General features: G+C 24.9%; 5 protein-coding genes across 5 annotated transcripts; 3 read left to right on the top strand and 2 right to left on the bottom strand.

Annotated features, from left to right (window-relative positions):
- Window positions 1-7,612: 7,612 nt before the first annotated feature.
- On the top strand, window positions 7,613-8,235 carry MKS88_005137 (uncharacterized protein; the record flags this gene model as incomplete). The annotated part of the gene is made up of 2 exons (XM_067218373.1): window positions 7,613-7,745; window positions 8,066-8,235. 2 exons carry the CDS (start codon window positions 7,613-7,615, stop codon window positions 8,233-8,235), a joined length of 303 nt encoding a protein of 100 aa, XP_067071512.1.
- A 131-nt stretch (window positions 8,236-8,366) lies between these two features.
- On the bottom strand, window positions 8,367-9,234 carry MKS88_005136 (uncharacterized protein; the record flags this gene model as incomplete). Its single annotated transcript, XM_067218371.1, has 4 exons — window positions 8,367-8,405; window positions 8,518-8,661; window positions 8,706-8,796; window positions 9,155-9,234. The coding sequence occupies 4 exons, from the start codon at window positions 9,232-9,234 to the stop codon at window positions 8,367-8,369; spliced, it is 354 nt and encodes a 117-aa protein (XP_067071511.1).
- A 719-nt stretch (window positions 9,235-9,953) lies between these two features.
- Window positions 9,954-13,342, bottom strand: MKS88_005135 (FANCJ-like helicase; the record flags this gene model as incomplete). The annotated part of the gene is made up of 2 exons (XM_067218370.1): window positions 9,954-11,334; window positions 11,391-13,342. 2 exons carry the CDS (start codon window positions 13,340-13,342, stop codon window positions 9,954-9,956), a joined length of 3,333 nt encoding a protein of 1,110 aa, XP_067071510.1.
- A 2,005-nt stretch (window positions 13,343-15,347) lies between these two features.
- MKS88_005134 (uncharacterized protein) lies at window positions 15,348-16,073 on the top strand (the record flags this gene model as incomplete). Its single annotated transcript, XM_067218369.1, has 1 exon — window positions 15,348-16,073. One exon carries the CDS (start codon window positions 15,348-15,350, stop codon window positions 16,071-16,073), a length of 726 nt encoding a protein of 241 aa, XP_067071509.1.
- A 2,481-nt stretch (window positions 16,074-18,554) lies between these two features.
- Window positions 18,555-19,721, top strand: MKS88_005133 (40S ribosomal protein S8e; the record flags this gene model as incomplete). Its single annotated transcript, XM_067218368.1, has 2 exons — window positions 18,555-18,889; window positions 19,391-19,721. 2 exons carry the CDS (start codon window positions 18,555-18,557, stop codon window positions 19,719-19,721), a joined length of 666 nt encoding a protein of 221 aa, XP_067071508.1.
- Between the last annotated feature and the right edge of the window lie 169 nt (window positions 19,722-19,890).

The raw sequence follows: 19,890 nt of genomic DNA, 5'->3' as shown, positions 1-19,890 counted from the left end.
TTTTTTCTTCTTTTGTTTTTATCGCTACATACAATTTTTAACTATTTTGGAGGGTGGAGGGGGTAATACATATATACAATTTTTTCTTCTTTAACTACATCTAGTTTGCTATATTATATACATATATATATATACCCGATGATCCCTCGATTAAATCTTAATTATATAATATATATATGTATACTATAGATGTTAAGCGTATCGTATAGTACATAATTCATATACATATATATGTATGTACATGTGAGTATAATTATATATATATATAAATAAATGTAAATATGAATGTATATATATGTATATATATATATATATATATATATATATATATATATAATGCTACTTGTTCACTGTTTTTTTTTTTTTTTGTTTTTTCATTTTTCTAGTTATTTAATTACTCCCTTTTTTCGCTTTAAATTTACAGATATTAATTGCTGTATCTATATAATAAAACAACTTAATTATATTAACTGTATAAATAAAAAAAATAAAACCTAGGTTATACTACGTGAAACCGCACGTTTATGTATACATATATATAATATATATGAATATTTATGTATACTTGTTTATACATATACCATATATAATATATATTGCAGTGGCAAAAAATACGTAGAATGAAATGCTCATATAAAGTTGTATCAGTGAGGGGGTACGAGGATCAGATAAAGATGAAATGCTAAAATAAAAAAAAGATGTAGTTAAAAGGTGATAAAATATATAACTATATGAATATATGTTTACATATGTATATGAATATATATATATATATATATATACATACATATATACTAAATAACAAAACGTATTTTACAAATAAACCTCAAAAAGGTGTTTTTAAAGCTATAACCACAATAAAATTGTATATAGTTATAAAAAAATTGTAATTTAAAAAAAATATATGCATTTTGAATCACTACATTTTTATTTTTTAAAACACGTACAGAGCGAAAATCGGTACATATGTAGTAAGTATATATATATTATATATATATAATAAAATAAATGTCGTTTTTTTTTCTCTTATAAAATATAGATAAAAAAGAATATATCTCTGTAAAAATAAAATATGTACTTAAATTGTATAAATTTATTATATTATTTTTTATTTCATATATTATTTACTTTTTTAATTTATATACATATATATATATATATATAATATATTTGCAGTCCATTAAATGTGGTTGCAAGTCTTTAAACGAGTAATTACCATTTTAATTAAAAAAAAAAAAGCATATAAAAGAAAGGTTATAGAAAAAATAGGCTTATAAAAATAAGGATATAAAAAATAGGATATTATAAAAAAGGACATAATAAATATAAAAAGGAAATATTAAAAAAGTACTTACTAATTTAAAGCTATTTTCAACAGTACGAAAAAGCACATATACCAGTTAGTATATAATAACATAAAACAAAATTGTATTATAAAAGATTACTTTGAATTTTTTAAAATTGTATTATATAAAGAAAAAAAAATAAATAAATAAAATAAAAAATAAAGTAAAAATGTGGACGTGATAGTATATTAAATATAGCAAAACTACCAGCTAATGCTTCAACATACTATGCATGTGGACATAACACCCACCAATTTTCAGTGTTTGTTTATATATGAATAATATGCGTATTGTATTTAAACCGTATGTATATATGCATGTACGTATATTATATACATGTTGTACACGGTACAACAAATAATTTTTCTCTAGTTTAATGTAAAAAAATAGAAAAAAATTTACATCCTTTTAAAAAAAAAAAAAAAATTTCTAAAAGGGTTCATGTGTAATGCATAACGGAGAAACGAAAACATAAAAATTGCAACATGGCATGCACTCATAAAATGTATGAGGACATATAAGTATGTATATATATACAAGCATATATATGAATTTGTACATATGTATATATATATATATATATATATATATATATATATAATACAAGGTGGATATATAAATTAAAAACCTGCTGAACTGACATTAACAAGTGAACAAGACGAAATATTAAGGAGTGTTATAAGATGGTATATATAAAAATGCATATAAACATGTATACAAGTACTTAGCACAGGTTATAAATAAACCTAGAGTAAATTCAATTACATTCGTATTTTTAATTTCTGTTATAATGATATATATATATATATATATATACGTTCAAATTAATTCTTTTAAATAAAATAGAACGTATACATACACATACGCAGCACATATAGCGCAATGAGTTTGCATATATTTATATGCATATATATGATATAAACATGTATATATTTTTGTTCGTATATATATGTACGTATATTTAAATGTATGTATACGTACATGATACTTTTAATTTTCAATGTCTTGATAGAACATTAGATATGTAAACTATGTAAGCTACTTCCCACACTAAGCTAATAAACATTTATAAAGAATTAAATTGTAATATGTGGAATATTATTTTTTCTTTTTATTTTCCTTCAATATCGATAGCTTAGATAATTAAAAGTACTCTTTCGAATATGAGTTAAAAAAATATTACAATAAAAGTCGGACTATGTAAGTATGTACGTAAATATGTATGCGTGTATTTTTGCATGTATGTAAGTATGTATGTATATATATGTGTATATATGAAAAAGTATGAAAAAGACCTCTTTGAATCGGTTAAACATAGGTGGTTAAAACAATAATGTGTACAATGGAATAATACATTCTATATGTTAAATCATGAACTTGGCAAAAATTCCTTTATTAACTGTATGCACAAGTAACAATCAACGATACTAGCGGAATTGTAATATGCTCACTTATGTGTTATTCGTAAGCATGCGTACTTACATAAATGCAAACATGAACGAGAAAAGGATAAAGAATATGTAGCATTAAGCAACATACAAATGAAAAAAAGCGCAAAACATATATATATATGTTTATATATATGTATTTATTTATGTATATTATGTATTTATTTATGTATAAATGTACTTATTTATGTATGTGTCAAGCTTTTAATAAAAAATAAAACATAAAATTGAAATTATGAGGGTACACAGCTATACATATGAAGATCCTTTTATTGATACCTATGTGATGTGTAGTATTCATTTTTATAAATTATAAAATAGCATCATGAAAAAAAAAATTATTTCCTCTTGACGTTTATTTATTATTATTTTCATCGATGTAGGACATCAAATAAATTTACAACTCATGAAAACATGCTTATGGTTATTCGTATGTTATTTTTTATATGGCACAAGAGGGGCAAAATTGATGTGCTAACTTTTGTTTTAGCATGAGTATATGCATATATATATGAATGTAAATAAATAAATAAATAAATAAATAAATAAATAAATAAATATATATATATATATATATATACATATTTTCATTACCCTCTCGATCGAATTAAATTAAAAAAAAAAAAAAAATTTGTGAAAAAAAGCTAAAAAAAAAAAAAAAAAATACTATATAAAAGCAAAATGTTATAAAAAAAAAGAGGGCAAAAATATTGATGTTAAAAAAGTATTTCCATACATGAGAGCAGTGTATTCTTAAAATTCTCATAAAGGCTGGTTATGTGTGCATGCATTTCTAAGCACATATATTAGTGTATGTTATGTATTACTACGAATATGTGCACATAAATATTTGTATATACGGACCGAAAAAGGGGTACTCGTTTTACTGGGTATACTCGAATTCACTCTACATAAGGAAAAAATTATACACTCATAATATTGAAGTTTTATAGTTTTCCTTTTCCACAGAATTATTATGAACGTAATTCAGACAGCGCGATTTTTTAATAAAAACAATCAAATGCAAGCGAAGTCTCACTAACGCACATATGCTTGCCCCTTGGCACGTTCGCTCTTTGCGTGTATAACATATATATTTACATTTATGTGTAAACTCAGATTTACATAAACTTTTACATTTACATGTTTCGTTAAGTACTCATTAATTTTATATGCACTTTCTCAAAGATGATGAAAGAGAGAAAATTTAACAAAAAATTGGCACAACGCTATATTTTAAAAAATAAAAGGAAAAATCATTTATAATATTAGTACACATTAATAGTATTTTTTATTTAATATTTATTATTATTTAAAATTTGTTTTGTTTTGTTTTTTTTATTAATTCAAAAAAAAAAAAAAAAAAAAAAAAAAGTATTATTATATATGACAGCTAGAAACATACTACTATTTAATGTTTTAATGTGAAGATGTTAATGTTCATTTATATTCTGAAAATTAAACGTCTATTCAAAGCAAGTGACGTCTCTTGTGGACGACCATGAAACGGGGGAAACATAAATATGTAAGTATGTACATAAATATATACTTGAATAGGTGTACATATAAATATGAACATATATATATATATATATTTTTATTATGCGCATTTACTTTTATGTCGTTCTGGGTGTTCCCAACTTTTTAAAAAAGTAAACCGATCCAAGTTGATTGTTTTCGTAACAAACAATAAACTGTTTAAAACTTAAAAGTATATAAAATACTTGAGGGTCGCTAATAATTTTGCAATTCTTTTATTCTTATAAATGATAGATCATCAGCTTAAATGGTGACTGTTTGTATGTGTACGTGTACATGCATACATATATATATAAATATGTATATATATATATTTATATATATATATATATATAAAAAAAAAAAAAAAATTCTCTTTTTTCACGTATATATGCATATGTACATATGTATGTATACGTAACTCATATAGACAATAGGAAGTTAATCATTTCACCCTTCGCGTTTTACAAAAAATATAGAGCGCATTCTTGCACAGATGTAAATATATATATATATGTGTGTATACGTATATGCGTATATATGTTTATGCACATGCGCGTACATATATATAAGTTTCTATCCATTAATGGCAAGGTGCATGTACTAAAAATAGCTTTTTTTTTCTTTTTCTTTTTCTTTTTTTCTTTGAAATACGTTCAGTTGTCTTAGTAGATATAATTTACGTCTTTTAAATTCTAAAATTACAGAGAGGGTATTTATACATTAAGCATTTAATATAAATATGGATCTTTTGCCTTTTATTAATTGCAATTATACATGAACATTCATTAAAAAAGGAAGTGTTTTCAAAAATAAAGTACATAGCACTTTTACTATTTGCTTTTTTATTACTACAAGAGAAAAAGCTCTTCTCATTGCATTAGGAAAGGTTTCTTTTTTTTTTTCCCGACTTATAAAAGATTATCACGTTTAACATTTCGTTTTCACACAATTTATTCGCTTCACTCTTGCGTTTTTTCGTTATTCGTTTATTTGCTTATTTATTTATATTTTCATATGTTCGTTTGCTTAAATGCTTGTTTATGTGCTGGTTTTTTTTTTTTTTTTTTTTTTTTTTGAGATAAATCACATTTTCTCATTATGTATATGCAAAATAGATTTTCGAAGAAAGATGTCCATTATGTCGTTACAATAATGCTATGTGAAGTTAAGTCAGAATAAAGGAAGACTTGCGTTTTTTTGACGTGATAAAAATTTCGAAATTTTAATAAAGAAAGGTAAGAAAGGATCTCTAATTATTATATATAATTCTTTCTTATTAAATAAGTTATGTAAAATTTGCACAAATCATTATGGTCATTTTATGCTCGTTGACTTCAGACATAATACAGCAATTTAAATGATGTGCGTATAAATACATGCAAAATGGAAGGTCTAGAAAAATAAAATAAAATAAAAACTACTAGAATACATGACAAAGCATCATTTTGATTGTAAGTATTTTGTTTATCATTTTTTTTTTTTTTTTTCCCAAAAAATTACTCCTCATTATTAAGGTATTAATATTTTAAACCAAACAAACATGGCAACATTTTTTCCTCTCATAAACTGATTTCACAGGAATGTTAACTGTATGTAGTTCTCTTAAAATATGCTATAATAAATAGTTAAACGAAATTGTAAGCCATTTCGAAAAAGCATAAAAAGATCGTAATAATTTACTCATAAATATATTTGCAGATATAAAGATACATACGCATACACATACAGACTTAAAAATAGGCAAATAAATTATAAATCTGAACAAAAAGGGTCCTTATTTCTCTTTTCTTTTACAGCTTATCATATTTTTATTGCAAAAATGATTAACCTCTTAAATTTTTCAAAAATCAGCTATATGATTGTCATCTCACTATTTCAAAACTATATTTCAAATTAAAAAAAAATAATGTATGTATAAAAATAACAAGTTGTGTGTACGTATTTTTTTATCCTAACATGATTTAATATTTTTTTTTTTTTTTTTTTTCTAGGGATTTTTTTTTTTTAACAACTCAGAAACGTTTTAATTTTATTTACATGAAAAGTCGTTCAATTCTTTTGATATGCATGCAGGGAAGAAAAGAAAAAATAAAACCGACAAATCAGATGGAAAAGACAAACCAAATAAAGCAAAAAAAAAAAAAAAAAAAAAGTAAAAAACATATTTTAAAAAATAAAGGGAAGCTAAAAATAAGAATCACTAGTACGTCAAAAAGTTCATATAAAAAATGCTAGTATTTGGTCACCACATATGTAATGTTTACTGGTAAATAATTTTTGTTTTTATTTTTTTTTATATATTTTCCACTTCTTTCCTTTTTTAATATAAGTAATGATATTATTTAAAACTTTGGTATATATATTGTACATGTGCTTTACCCTCATAAGACAAGCAGAAAATAACCCAGATGAACGAAGCGTTTAATACTGTTCTACTATGCACATATATATATATGTGGTAGGGTGTATACATGCAAACATAACATATAAGCGTTAAAATAAAGGGGCAGAGTTTGCCGTTATTATTTTGAGTTAATTTATGGAGTGACGGACGTCTCCTTTATACTTGGTCCTTTCGTCTGTTTGACTGTTTGTTCATATGTATATAAATATATATGTGTATTTTTTTTTTTTTTTTTTTGGATAAGAATGTTTGATCATCTCTGCCTATTTTTGAATTGAAGAATGACCTTCTACTTAATTAAAAAAGTTTGCTCTTTCGCTTTTTTCTATTTCAATTTCTTCGTCTCCTTCACTTTTTCTGTCTTACTTGAATTGGTAAAAGTTTTTTTTTCGATTGAAGAAATATAAGGAGAGACAGAAAAACAAACAAATTTTTTAAGTAAAAAATCATGTAATTTAGCTTTAAATATATTTTTTTTATACTTTTAATTTTTTATTCTTTTCAATTATGAGTCTGCTGATGTGAACGGGTTATTATATGTATATGTATGTGCAGGTGTATATATATATGTATGTATGTACGTATGTATGAATTTATGTATGTACGTATGTATGAATTTATGTATGTACGTATGTATGAATTTATGTATGTACGTATGTATGCATGTATGTATGTACGTATGTATGTACGTATGTATGAATGTATATATGTATGTACATATGTACGTATGTACGTATATATGTGTGTATGTGTGTATGTGGCTACATATGCATATACGCGTTCGCACTTGCAGAACAACTTTTTTGAGAATATTAAAAAAAAAATATGTTAAATTCCACCATTTTTAATTTTTTTTTTTCTCTGTAACAAAAAAAAAAAAAAAAAAAAAATTAATGGCTTATGCAAAAGGAATAACATTGCATTCATTATCAGAAAATAATTTAAGTTTAGAAAATATTACAGAAAATACTTTACGAGAAAGACAAAAAAAAAAATTTCTACAAAAGTACGAGAGTAACAGAGAAGGTAATGATGGAAAGGGGAAAACATACTTTTTTTTGTATGCCATTTTATTTAATATATATATATATATATATATATATATATATATATATATATATATATAATCCATATATTATTATTTGCGTCGTTTTTGTGTACACATGCGTAAGTATACACATGCATATAAGGGCACTTAAATGTAACACTATACTTGTGCAGATGCCCCCACACGCTACACGCAGATGATAATAAATGAAGGGGAAGAAACGATATTGACTATTTTTTTTTTTTTTTTTTTTTTTTTTTTTGTTACTTCATACATCACATTTTCTTTCTTTTTTTAGATATTCTGAGAAAAATAAAAAATAGTTTAAGAGAAAAGGAACCAATTATACCAACTAGAGATAAACTTCATCAAGTGTTGGCGCAAGATAAACCTGGAGTCATTTCCGCGCATACAAATGATAATTCATTTTATGAACAAGTTAATGCGTTATTCGAAACATACAGGTAAAATGCGCAAATAAATATGACCAGTTATGTGTTATTATCTACAAGTCGACCATACCCCATAAGTTCAAATGAGTATATTAAGAATTAATTTTTTTTTCCACTTTTTTTTTTAGCCTTCTAAGTTTATTCCTTTTATCCTTTATTACCATCTTTCTGATTTGTCTTTTCATACTGTTAATAAGAGTTATGTATAGAAAATATATAAGAAAGAGAAAAAGACGGATGGTAATCATTTAAAAGACTAGGAAGAAACAGTTCATTTGTGGTTTTATCGAATGCGCACTTTTATAAAAAATTGATCATTTGTCTGCTCATTTGTCTGCTCATTTGTCTGCTCATTTGTCTGCTCATTTGTCTGCTCATTTGTCTGCTCATTTGTCTGCTCATTTGTCTGCTCATTTGTCTGCTCATTTGTCTGCTCATTTGTCTGCTCATTTGTCTGCTCATTTGTCTGCTCATATGTCTACTCACTTGTCTACCCACTTGTCTCTTCATAATATATCTTCTCATTTGTCTTCTCACTCGTTTGTACATCCGCTCGTTTTGTTCTTTCTCTATGCAGCTGCGGAGTTACAGCGAAGTATCAAACATAAACGAGATAGTGTAATTTTTCACCTTCACCATGAAAGCGTTACCTCCCCTTTAGAAAATAGTACAAGACATATTTCATTTTCGAAAAAAAATAATTTATACAACAATGCACTGTTACGTTTATATAATATTATTAAATTATCTTTTCCAAAAGTGCTGTAGTATTTTATTAATTTTTTATGTATATTTTTTTAATAAATTTCATATATACACTTTTTTAAAAATATATATGTTATTTAAAAGTAGTCGAAAGTGTTGAAAATTATTATTTTTTTTTTATTTTTAATTTTACGTCTTTGAACACAATAACAGCAGTTGATATTTTTCACCTTTGGGTACCTTTAATAACCTGTTTAAATGCTAATTTTAATTTTAGCCTCAACATATTGGTTACATTTTTAGCTGACATTTTTTTTTTCTTTTTTATTTTGCATTAATATATGCTTATGTAATATGGAAATAGTAAAAGAAAAAAAGGGGAAAAATCTTACAATTTAAAATGTTGCGCTTGGGTAGATGAAAAAAAAAAAAAATTCCTGAAAATTGTGTTATAGGATATGCCACATTAATATATATATATTTGTTTTGGACACATACAAAAAAAAAAAATAATAAAATTAATAATACGATAAAATGATAAAAAAAATTGCTACTAAATTGATAATAAAATGTAAATTGGAAGCTAAAACGGTTAAAAAAAAAAAATTACACTTAAAACGCTTTATATTTTATTTGGTAAATTAAAAGATATGCTTGTACATATGGGGCTAATACAGTAACATGCACTTACGTACTTTTCCATAATTCGTAAAAAGGAAAGGTGTTTCAGAAAAAAAGCTTTAATTTTTTTATTTTTTTTTTTTAAAGCAAAAATGAACGTTAGTGGTGCCAATAAAAATTACCACAGTAGCAACAGTTCTCTTAAGCAAATCCTCCATCTACGTGGTATATAGAGGACCTCCAGCATGCATATACATATATACTCATACATGTACATATATGAATGCACATACACAAGGACGACATATATTTTTTCCAATTTTTGCACCTGTCAAGGGGCGGGTTTTGCACCGTGAACATTGCACCTACATATCACAGCTATATTGAAATTATTTTTAAAACCCTTCTTTAGATAATCTCAATTTTTTCTAGCCTGTAATTGTACACATAGTTCTCTAATTCATTAAAATTGTTTGCCCTTTCCTTAAATATCTTTTGAAGAATAAAAAAGCATTTTTCTTTTTCTTTTGCTGGGAAAAAGTTGTTAATCAGTCTAATTAGCATTTGCCATATATCTTTCAACTGTTGATCATTCATAATATCATTAAAAACTACGCGTGTCTTTTGTTTTTCATCCTTCCCTTGGAATGCGGCCCCATCTACAAGTACATCTACATCTTCATCCCCTGGCTGTTTTACTTTTTCCCCTTTTTTTACTTCAACAAAATTCTGAACGACCAACCCAAGTATGTTATTTATTAATATCTCATATTTATTTTCGTTACTTTTTTTCTTTGTATCTTTGATAAGCTCGAAAAATTTGTCGTATATCTCTTTCGATAAAATTTCCCTAAAGGATGAAATGAGCGACTTGGCGCTGTCTAACTTGGAGGTGTTTTCTTGTTCATGTGCTTTGAAAATATTTTGCTCCTTATCAATATGATTATCATTATGATTGTCATTATGATTGGCACCATGATTATTATTATCGTTGTCTATGTAAATACTTTTTTCCTGGTTTTTCCCCTTCGTTATATTTTGTATCATGCTAAGAATTTTAGGTTGATTTTTCATTTTTTTGGAAGGGTTAAAAACAAATTTACTTTGAGAAAAGTCATGTTTATTTTTATTCGTTTTTTCATTTTTAATATAACAATCTTGAAAATTTTTTCCTATTTTTCCCAGAGCACTATTTTTATCGTACTCTTCCCCCTTCTCCTTATTACTATTACTGTTACCAATATTATTATTGGCACAGTTCGTGTTGTTACTATTATTACCATTGTTACTACTATGCATGTCCTTATTATCCGTCGAGCTGTCGTTATTCTCCATCATTCGGTTGTTCATCCCTTTGAATAATTCAAAAAATTTATCAATATCACTTTGTATTTGTTCAATATCTCTATAAACACGAAAATGAGTCCTAACCCATTTTGAAATTTCTTTAATTCTTTGACTATTTGAAAATCTGGAATCCAAGAAAAATATTGAACCATAATCATTTTTATGCCTTATAACTCTGCCTATGGATTGGTTAATAGATCTCATAGCTTCTTCATTATACCACTTATTTCCTTTAGACGACACAGTATTGTATGAACTAATCGAATCAGTGGTAGAAGGAGTAGTAAGATCTTTATTTGTGGTCGAATCGTAATTAAAATTATCCAAAAATTCTTTTTTAAATATTATTTTACTATCATATATATTGCCATATGGGAGGCCACATATTATAACCCCCCTACAACAGTCATCTTTAAAATCAATGCCTTCTGATATTTTACCTCTACATACACCCATAAGAATAGCTCCCTTTTTTTTTTTTTTATGATATGTTCATACTCAGTCAAAATATCTTTCAAATCGTTTGCTTTATTTGGTTCCACAAATATCTTTTTGTATGAATTTATTTTATCAAAAATTTTCATCCTCTTCCATACATTCACTGTTTCAGTCATTGAGCTGTAGGAAGAAAAAAATATTAACACCCCAAACGGTATGCATATAATAATATCAAATATACAATTACCTAATGCTCTTATATAATTTTCATTAGTCCTATTTTCATATGTTGACAGTAAAATTTGATTGTTATAATGAGTCATACATCCAACAAACAGCTGATGTGATTTAATAACATGATCATTTTCTAAAATATGTTTAAAAGAAAAGTAATTACCACTTAGCTGTTTGGAAAATGGTTCAATAGGTGATAAAGTACCTGAGGTTACAATAATAGAATTAACTTTTTCTTTAATTATTCCACATAAACTAGCTGTAGCAGAAAAACATAATAATGATATATTTTTACACATGGTAAAATTCTGTTGATCGTACATAATTTTTGTTTTATTTTTAGAGAATTTCTTCATATTGTCAAATACTTTATTTACATCACTACATTCGGTGTAAGGCACTTTTTCCTCATTAATATATAGTTGAAAATATTCTATACAATTACTTACAATATCACTAAACAGTATACCCAACGATTTTCTTATACTATCTATTGAGGATATATATCTATTAACATTTTTAATATCCATTTGGGATAATTTGAAATCGTTCATATATTTATTTAACAGTTCAACCATAGAAGTTAATAAAGTATTAAAATTTTCGAAATTTTCCTTGGTTATATTTATACTATTATTTTGAAATATTTCAAATATATGTTTTCCTTCATATGTTTTATGTTTTTCTTTAATTTTTTTTCTTTCATTTTTTTCTAATTTTTCATTGTTTAACCACGTAATTAAACCTATTATACTTCTATTCAATATGAACAATTCATCTACATTTATTTTCTCTTTCGCTTCTTTATCGACATCATTCACCTTGTCCAGTATTGTCAATGTAGCTTTTATTGCTTCTAAAAATATGTTCAAATCTGAATCTCTAATTTTAAACGACACAGCATCTTCTGCAACGTTTTCAATGTTGTGTCCTTCATCTATTATTATGATACAATTCTCCAAGTCCAATTTTAATATCTTCCTAGTACTTTCTTCAAAGAGATAATTATAAGGTAATAAAATTACATGACATTCATTTTGAATTTCTCGAGTTGCATAGAATGGACAAAAATGAATATTCTGTCCAACAGAATTTCCTTTTCCTATTTCATTTAAGGCCTCTACATCCATTGGAGTAGTAAATAAATGTTTTATTTTATATAAATGCTTCAATCCATTGTGATATGTACATTCCCCACTTTTCCTTGTTCTCTTACACATATTATTTAACAATGTTCCTTTATATGTATAATTAATATTATGAACACATAACTGATCTCTTGAACCTAATATAGTTGTTAATAATTTATACTTTTCATTATTTTTTATAAAATACACATTTTTTAATTCTTTTATTACTTGCTTTAACTGACTATGGGTTCTAGATGCATATATAATTTTTGGAAAATCAGTCTTTACTATTTTATTTGGACTTTCTTCATTATTATTATTTTCCTTAAATTCAAATGATACATTTTTATTATTTTCACTGATATTTATATTTTCCGAAAAATACCCTTTTTTTTCTAAAACATCAACTAAGTAACTTATACTTGCACAAAGCAAACATAACGTCTTTCCTGTCCCTGTAGGTGATTCTAAAATTGCATTTTCTTTTTTTTTTAAGGCATTTAATACACTTAGCATATAATTATATTGACAATCATACAATTCGTACGGAAAATACACTTCTATATCGTTAATGGTATATCGGTTATTCACTTCTTCCTTCTTTACTATTTTGTATCTCTTATGAATTTTTTGCTCTACCTTATTCATATTTACTCACACTGATATACATTTACAAATATTTTCCCAGTGTCATCCTTTATTCTGTAGAAGCAACCTATAACGCGTAAAATTATCTCTTCTTACTGTCCAAAAGTTGGAAGGCATATCCCCGTAGAGTTAAGTCAAGAGAGATGTGCACACACATATGCATATACATATACATATACTATATAATATATATATATATATATATATATATATATATATATATATATATTTATGTGTTTGTCCTTATTTACATATCTATTTAGGTACGTATGACTGGAATTAGAAGTTTTTACTTAGGCGGCTTTTATAACTCTTGGACATGTACACGCATTGACGTTAACACTTACAGGCGTATACATACATACATACATACATATATGTATGCATATATGTAATACGCAGTATGTACATTATTATTCTCTCTGCGTCAGAGAGGGGAGGAAACTAATTTAAGATAATTTTAAAGCTGATTAATAATATATTAAAAATTAATTAAAATGTAGCCATAAAAATGTCGATAAATTTGCATATTGTCTTTTAAAAAAAAAAAAAAAAGGATGGAAAGACGCATAGTTCATACGAAATGAAGAAAGAAAGACTTGAATCCGCGTCTCGCGCTTAAAAAATTATGCACGTCTTTTTCTCTGTTCGCATGTCTCTTTCCTCTTTTCCCTTTTCGCTTATTTTATATTTTTTTTTTTTTTTTTTTTTCTGCACAACGTGCATAACAAATTTTCATTCACTTATTTCCTTCAAAAAATTTAAGGATATTAAAATTAAATAAAAGGATGAAAACGTTAAATAGCAATATTTTTTAATACTATACATATAATCATGTTTTGAGTGATATTTTAAAACAAATAAGTGCATTATTTTGGTATTATTTTAAACGAATTTCATAGATAATTATGAATTAAAAAAAAAAAAAAAAAAAATCGGGCCTTCAAAAATTTTCAAAATATTCAAGCTTCCCTCTGTTATATAGCTGCCCTTTCCTTAAAAGAATAAAAAAATAAATAAAAAAAAATTTATAAACAAATATACTTCTTTGTATTTGTAGCAAAAACATGGTTGTTTTTTCATCAAATTGGAATACTCTATATAATAAGCAATAAGATGAACAGAAGTATTTTCCATTCTCCCATTGTGAATATAAACATACAATCATAAATATGATTAATTCACGTTGTTGCTAAAATGTAAAGCAATCTATCAGGTTAATACGCAGCTAACTAAATATTCACGTACGAAGGTCCTCACACCGTCATATCGTTGGCTCAAATAGAACTCGGAAAAACAAATCATAAAATATCATAACATATAATAGCATATCATAAAATGTCGTAACATATAATAGCATATTATAGCATATCATTACATATAATAGCAAATCATATAATAACATAACAAAACAAAACAAATTTGCGTAAAACAAAGCTGTCCTTCAAAAAAATTCATATTATCATAAGAGCGTAAATAAAGGACGATTCATTAAAACGAACAAAACTGTATTAACGGTAGCTACTTTATTATTCAGCTTATTATTTAGTACATAAATTATTATGCGAAAAATGGGAAAACAAATAAAATCCTTTTTTTTTTTTTTCTAATAAAAATTGTTGGCTTGAGCATGTATGCGCTGAATATAAAAAAAAAAATAATGAGAGGGGTAGCTTTATTTAAAAGCATTTGATATTACGTAAAAGATACAAATATATATATATGTATTGTGTTTGTACATATATATATATATATATATATATAATGAATTTATTTTTTGATTGTTAAGTACGTTCTTCCAACTTTTTAAGATATAACATATTTACGTAGGTCATATCACTTCTTTTTTCGTAATTTATTTTTGACCTGTTTATTCGAAAATATTACATTCATTTATTTTGTTTTATTTTAATTTATTATATCTTTTTACACCTGAGTTGTAATTTTATTTGTCATTTTATATGATCTTGAAACATTTAACAAAATAAAGAAAAGAAAATCGAATATGTACAAAATAACTTCACAAATTCAAAAGCGCTTGTTCAGGCAGAATTTTAATATAACCTCGAAAGGGATAACACAAATGGGCGGTAGTGAAAATATTGACAACAATAATAAAAATATTAACAGTGGTAGCAATAGCAGCAGTGGTAACAATGGCAACAGTAGGGATGGTAATGAGGAAAATGAAGCAGGAACAACAATTAAAGGGGCTAATAATGACGAAAAGGATAATATTTGTCATAATATAGATTTAAAATCAGATAATATAACTAGTGGGTTAAGCAATATTATTCTTCATTGTGATGATGAATTGGAGTTCGAAATAAATAAAATGATTGAAAGAAATGTTGTATATTTAAATTTAAAAAATCATGATGAAAAAGTTCGTAAAAATAATACTAATAATAGTAACAATAAAACAATAAAACGAATAAAAAAAGATAAAAATAAGAGTAAAAAAAATTTTAAAAACAGTGAATTAAAACAATTAACACAAGCAGGAAAAGACTTGGAAAAAAAAATGCTAGATGAAATTAGTGAAAGAAGAAAAAAAAATAAAATAAAAAAAGAACAGAAAAAGGCTAAAAAACTAGAAGGAGAATTAAAAGTGGGAAATATGACTGTCATTAAAGATATTACAAAAATTCGAAAAAAGGATAAAAAAGCCAAAAATAAAATTTATAAATTGTCATCTGACGTGATACATAAAATTTTAAAAAGGAAATAAGAGATTTTTCAGGAATTAAAATATTTTTTAACTGAATTTTTTTTTTTTTTTAATTTATATATTTTCCCCTTTAGACGCAAATTGTGCTCCATGTGTACACTATTTATGTAAATACATGTATACATTACACCATTTCCAAAATGCACAATGTATTTGTATATTTTATCAATATAAAGAATGATAGTGTCCACTTTGTTTTTTTTTTCCTATACAAACTTATAAGACCCTTAACATATTTTTATATATTTTTTTTTAATATACTTTAATTTGTTATTAAACATATCCTTATTCGTACCATCAGTTATATATACATATATATATATACATACCCACATACGTACATATAGTATTATCAGTATATATTATGTATGATCAAAAAAAATGAATTGCCAAAAAATTCGATAAAAAGCATATTTAATGGAACATTAGATACACCCATTTCCTTATTACATTTTTATGCTCATGTTGATGAAACTGCTGAATTAAAAGAAAAAAACCCCTCAGCACTTAGGCATATTATTCTCAATTTAAACATGCAAAATAAACATGTTAAAAAATATTATTATTCAAAATTGCTACATTTTGCAGCTACTTTTTGACATCAGAATATATATATGTATGTATATATGTATGTATGTATATATATGCAATACAATTTCTTTTAACTTTTCCAATGTTTTTTTATACCCCACAAATCTGCTATTTCTATAATATATATATATATTATATACTTTGTTGTATATCTAATGAACGATTTACAACAAAGTACAATGAAAATTAGTAAAAAATGTAATAAGGAAAAATCTCTGTGTGGATCTTATTACGTAAAAAATTTAACAAGTTCACTCCTACTTTATTTTTTGTAGCCCATTTTAAATGAGCCTGTTAAAAATTTTAAGTATTCTGCAATAACACTTATTATTTTTAAAAAAAAATATGAATTGGTAGGTATATATGATATAAGTATATTATATATTCCCATAATATATATATTTGTATGAACATAATATTCGTAATTGCTCCTTATAGGCTGTCATCAGTCTTTAACCCCCTCAGGTTACTACTGCTCTTATTATCACTTTTAGTAACGCACTGCTTGAAGAACTTGCAAAAATGCAAGCATAGTAGTCATAATATATTATATCAATTATTATAAGCAAAACGAAATAAGAACAACTTTGCCAAAAGAGTATAATAAATGTGAGTAAAATACTTAAATTAAAAAAGTGCATTACCCTCTTGTAATTTTATATAATAGCTCTATATTTAAAACATACGTATTATGTGTATACATATACATAATTTACGTTTGTAATTATTTCTTGAGTGTACAAAATTATATATTTTATACACCTTTTTTGTTTTTTGTTTTTTTTTTTTTACTTAAAAATAAATTTTATCACATATATGTATATATATATATATATATACATACATAAGTAGGATACAATAATTGTATAAACATAAATTATATTACATATGATTTTACATCATTTGAAAAAAAAAAAAAAAGTATAATTTATTTGTTTTTTCTAAAATATTTAAAAAATTCAGTTCTTTTTTAAAATTATGAAATTATTTTATTTCACATTTTGAACGAATTTTAAAAAAGATTATTAATTTAAAATACAAAAATTTTAGTTACACCTTTTAACTTTTTATAAGGTAATAAGAAAAATATATGATTATAAAATATACGTAAAATTTATATATATAAAATGAGAGTATAATATAATAGAGAGTTAAATTTCAGTAAAATTTATTTATTGTTGTATATATGTATATATTCGAATAGTATATTCACATATATATATATATATATATATATATATATATATATGCATACTCTCGTATATATATTCATACGTATGTATGCACATATGTATGAAGCATTATACGTGTTATTTAACATTTATTCAAGTTATTTCTTATATAATGTTTTGTTCTTTTCTACTTATCTGCAAATAGTTCTGTGACTGTTCGTTTATCTGTTGTTTACATACAATATATGATTGCAAAATTAATGCTTATTTTTTTTAACCGCCCTTATAATTCAAAAATAAAGCGTAAATTTTTGCATATACTTGTAAAAAACATACTTTGAATATAAATGTACCATAACATATATGCATTTGTACATGAACGAAAATGTGCCTAGTTATTTTATATATGTTTATACATACGTACGTACATATGAACAGAAATAGTAAATAAATAAATATATATATATATATATATATACTTTTAAGTGTAACAGAAAAACGGAAAAATCATGTTCGCTTGTCATTTTAAGAGAATTATGTGCATATGAATTTATATGACTTGTTCGCAATAAATGAAATATATATATTACATGTTAATGTAAAGTATATTAGCATTATGCATATATATATATATATATATATATATATGTATATATATATATATATGTACACGTATCCACCCACATGCATACATATATGTATTTTTTTCCCCCTTCAGATGGGTATTAGCAGAGATGGTCGACATAAACTTCGCTTAACTGGTGGGAAAAAAAAAATTCACAAAAAAAAGAGAAAATATGAATTAGGTAGACCACCATCAAATACCAAGTTAGGCAGTAGACAAGTTCATGTTGTTAGAGGAAGAGGAAGGAATTACAAATTTCGTGCAATTAAGTTGGATTCTGGTAGTTTTTCTTGGTCTAGCTTCGGAATATCCAAAATAACTAGAATTATTGATGTTGTTTATAATGCATCAAATAATGAACTTGTCAGAACAAAAACATTAGTAAAAAATTGTATTGTTTTGATAGATTCTCATCCTTTTACGACTTGGTAATGAAAACATTTGCATAATTTAGGAAAAAAAAAGAAAAGAGGGAGAAATGTAAAGAGAGAGAGATATAGAAGAAATTAAAATATGGAATAGAATAACTGCACATTTGCGTTATAATCTTATGCATATTCATTTTTTTTTTTCTTCATAAATGATGATAAAAATATACACTGTTGAAATATCTTAAAAAAATGTTGACCAAATAAAATGTTTATTTGGTTGTTATTACCTCCACAATAAATAATAATAGAATAATGAAATGTGAAAGCATGCGATTTCAATATATTTCACTTATCTGAAAAAATGGGAACGATTGTATTAAATAATTTAAAATATTAACTTGATAACTGTTAATGAAAAAAGGTGTACGTAAAATATTGTTGTGCATGGAAGCGTATTTATATATATATATATGTATGTATGTATGTATGTACGTATGTATGTACGTATGTATGTACGTATGTATGCATTATATTTATGAACACTTATATTTGATGTAGGTACGAAAATACATTTGGTGTTACACTTGGAAAGAAGAAGAAGGTAAGATCTGACGAAGATATTAAAGAGGAGAATAAAGCTGATACTGAAGAGAATGAAGAAAATAATAACGAAAAAAAAGACGAAAAAACAAAATCATATTCAGTAATTAAAAAAATAGGAAAATCAAAGCAAATAGATCCAGCATTACTTGAACAATTTAAGCAAGGAAGAGTTTTAGCATGTATTAGTAGCAGACCAGGTCAGTGTGGTAAAGCTGATGGATATATAATTGAAGGAGATGAATTGTTATTTTATAAGCGTAAAATGGACAAGAAAAAAAGAAACTAACAAAAAATTATATATCTTAATAATAAATATTATTCCCCATCAGACACAGGCATATAGTGCGTGTATTTACATATATATATATATATATATTTTTTTTTTTTTCCTTTCTCCTTTTTAATAAATAACAAATGATATTATGCATTTACTTGCATAGTTGTTAACCCTTTTA

Source organism: Plasmodium brasilianum, chromosome 13, assembly GCF_023973825.1.
Source record: "Plasmodium brasilianum strain Bolivian I chromosome 13, whole genome shotgun sequence".
In the NCBI taxonomy this organism is placed as follows: Eukaryota; Apicomplexa; class Aconoidasida; order Haemosporida; family Plasmodiidae; genus Plasmodium; species Plasmodium brasilianum.
The sequence above is the reverse complement of the archived record's forward strand: the minus strand, read 5'-3'. Positions and strand labels throughout refer to the sequence as shown.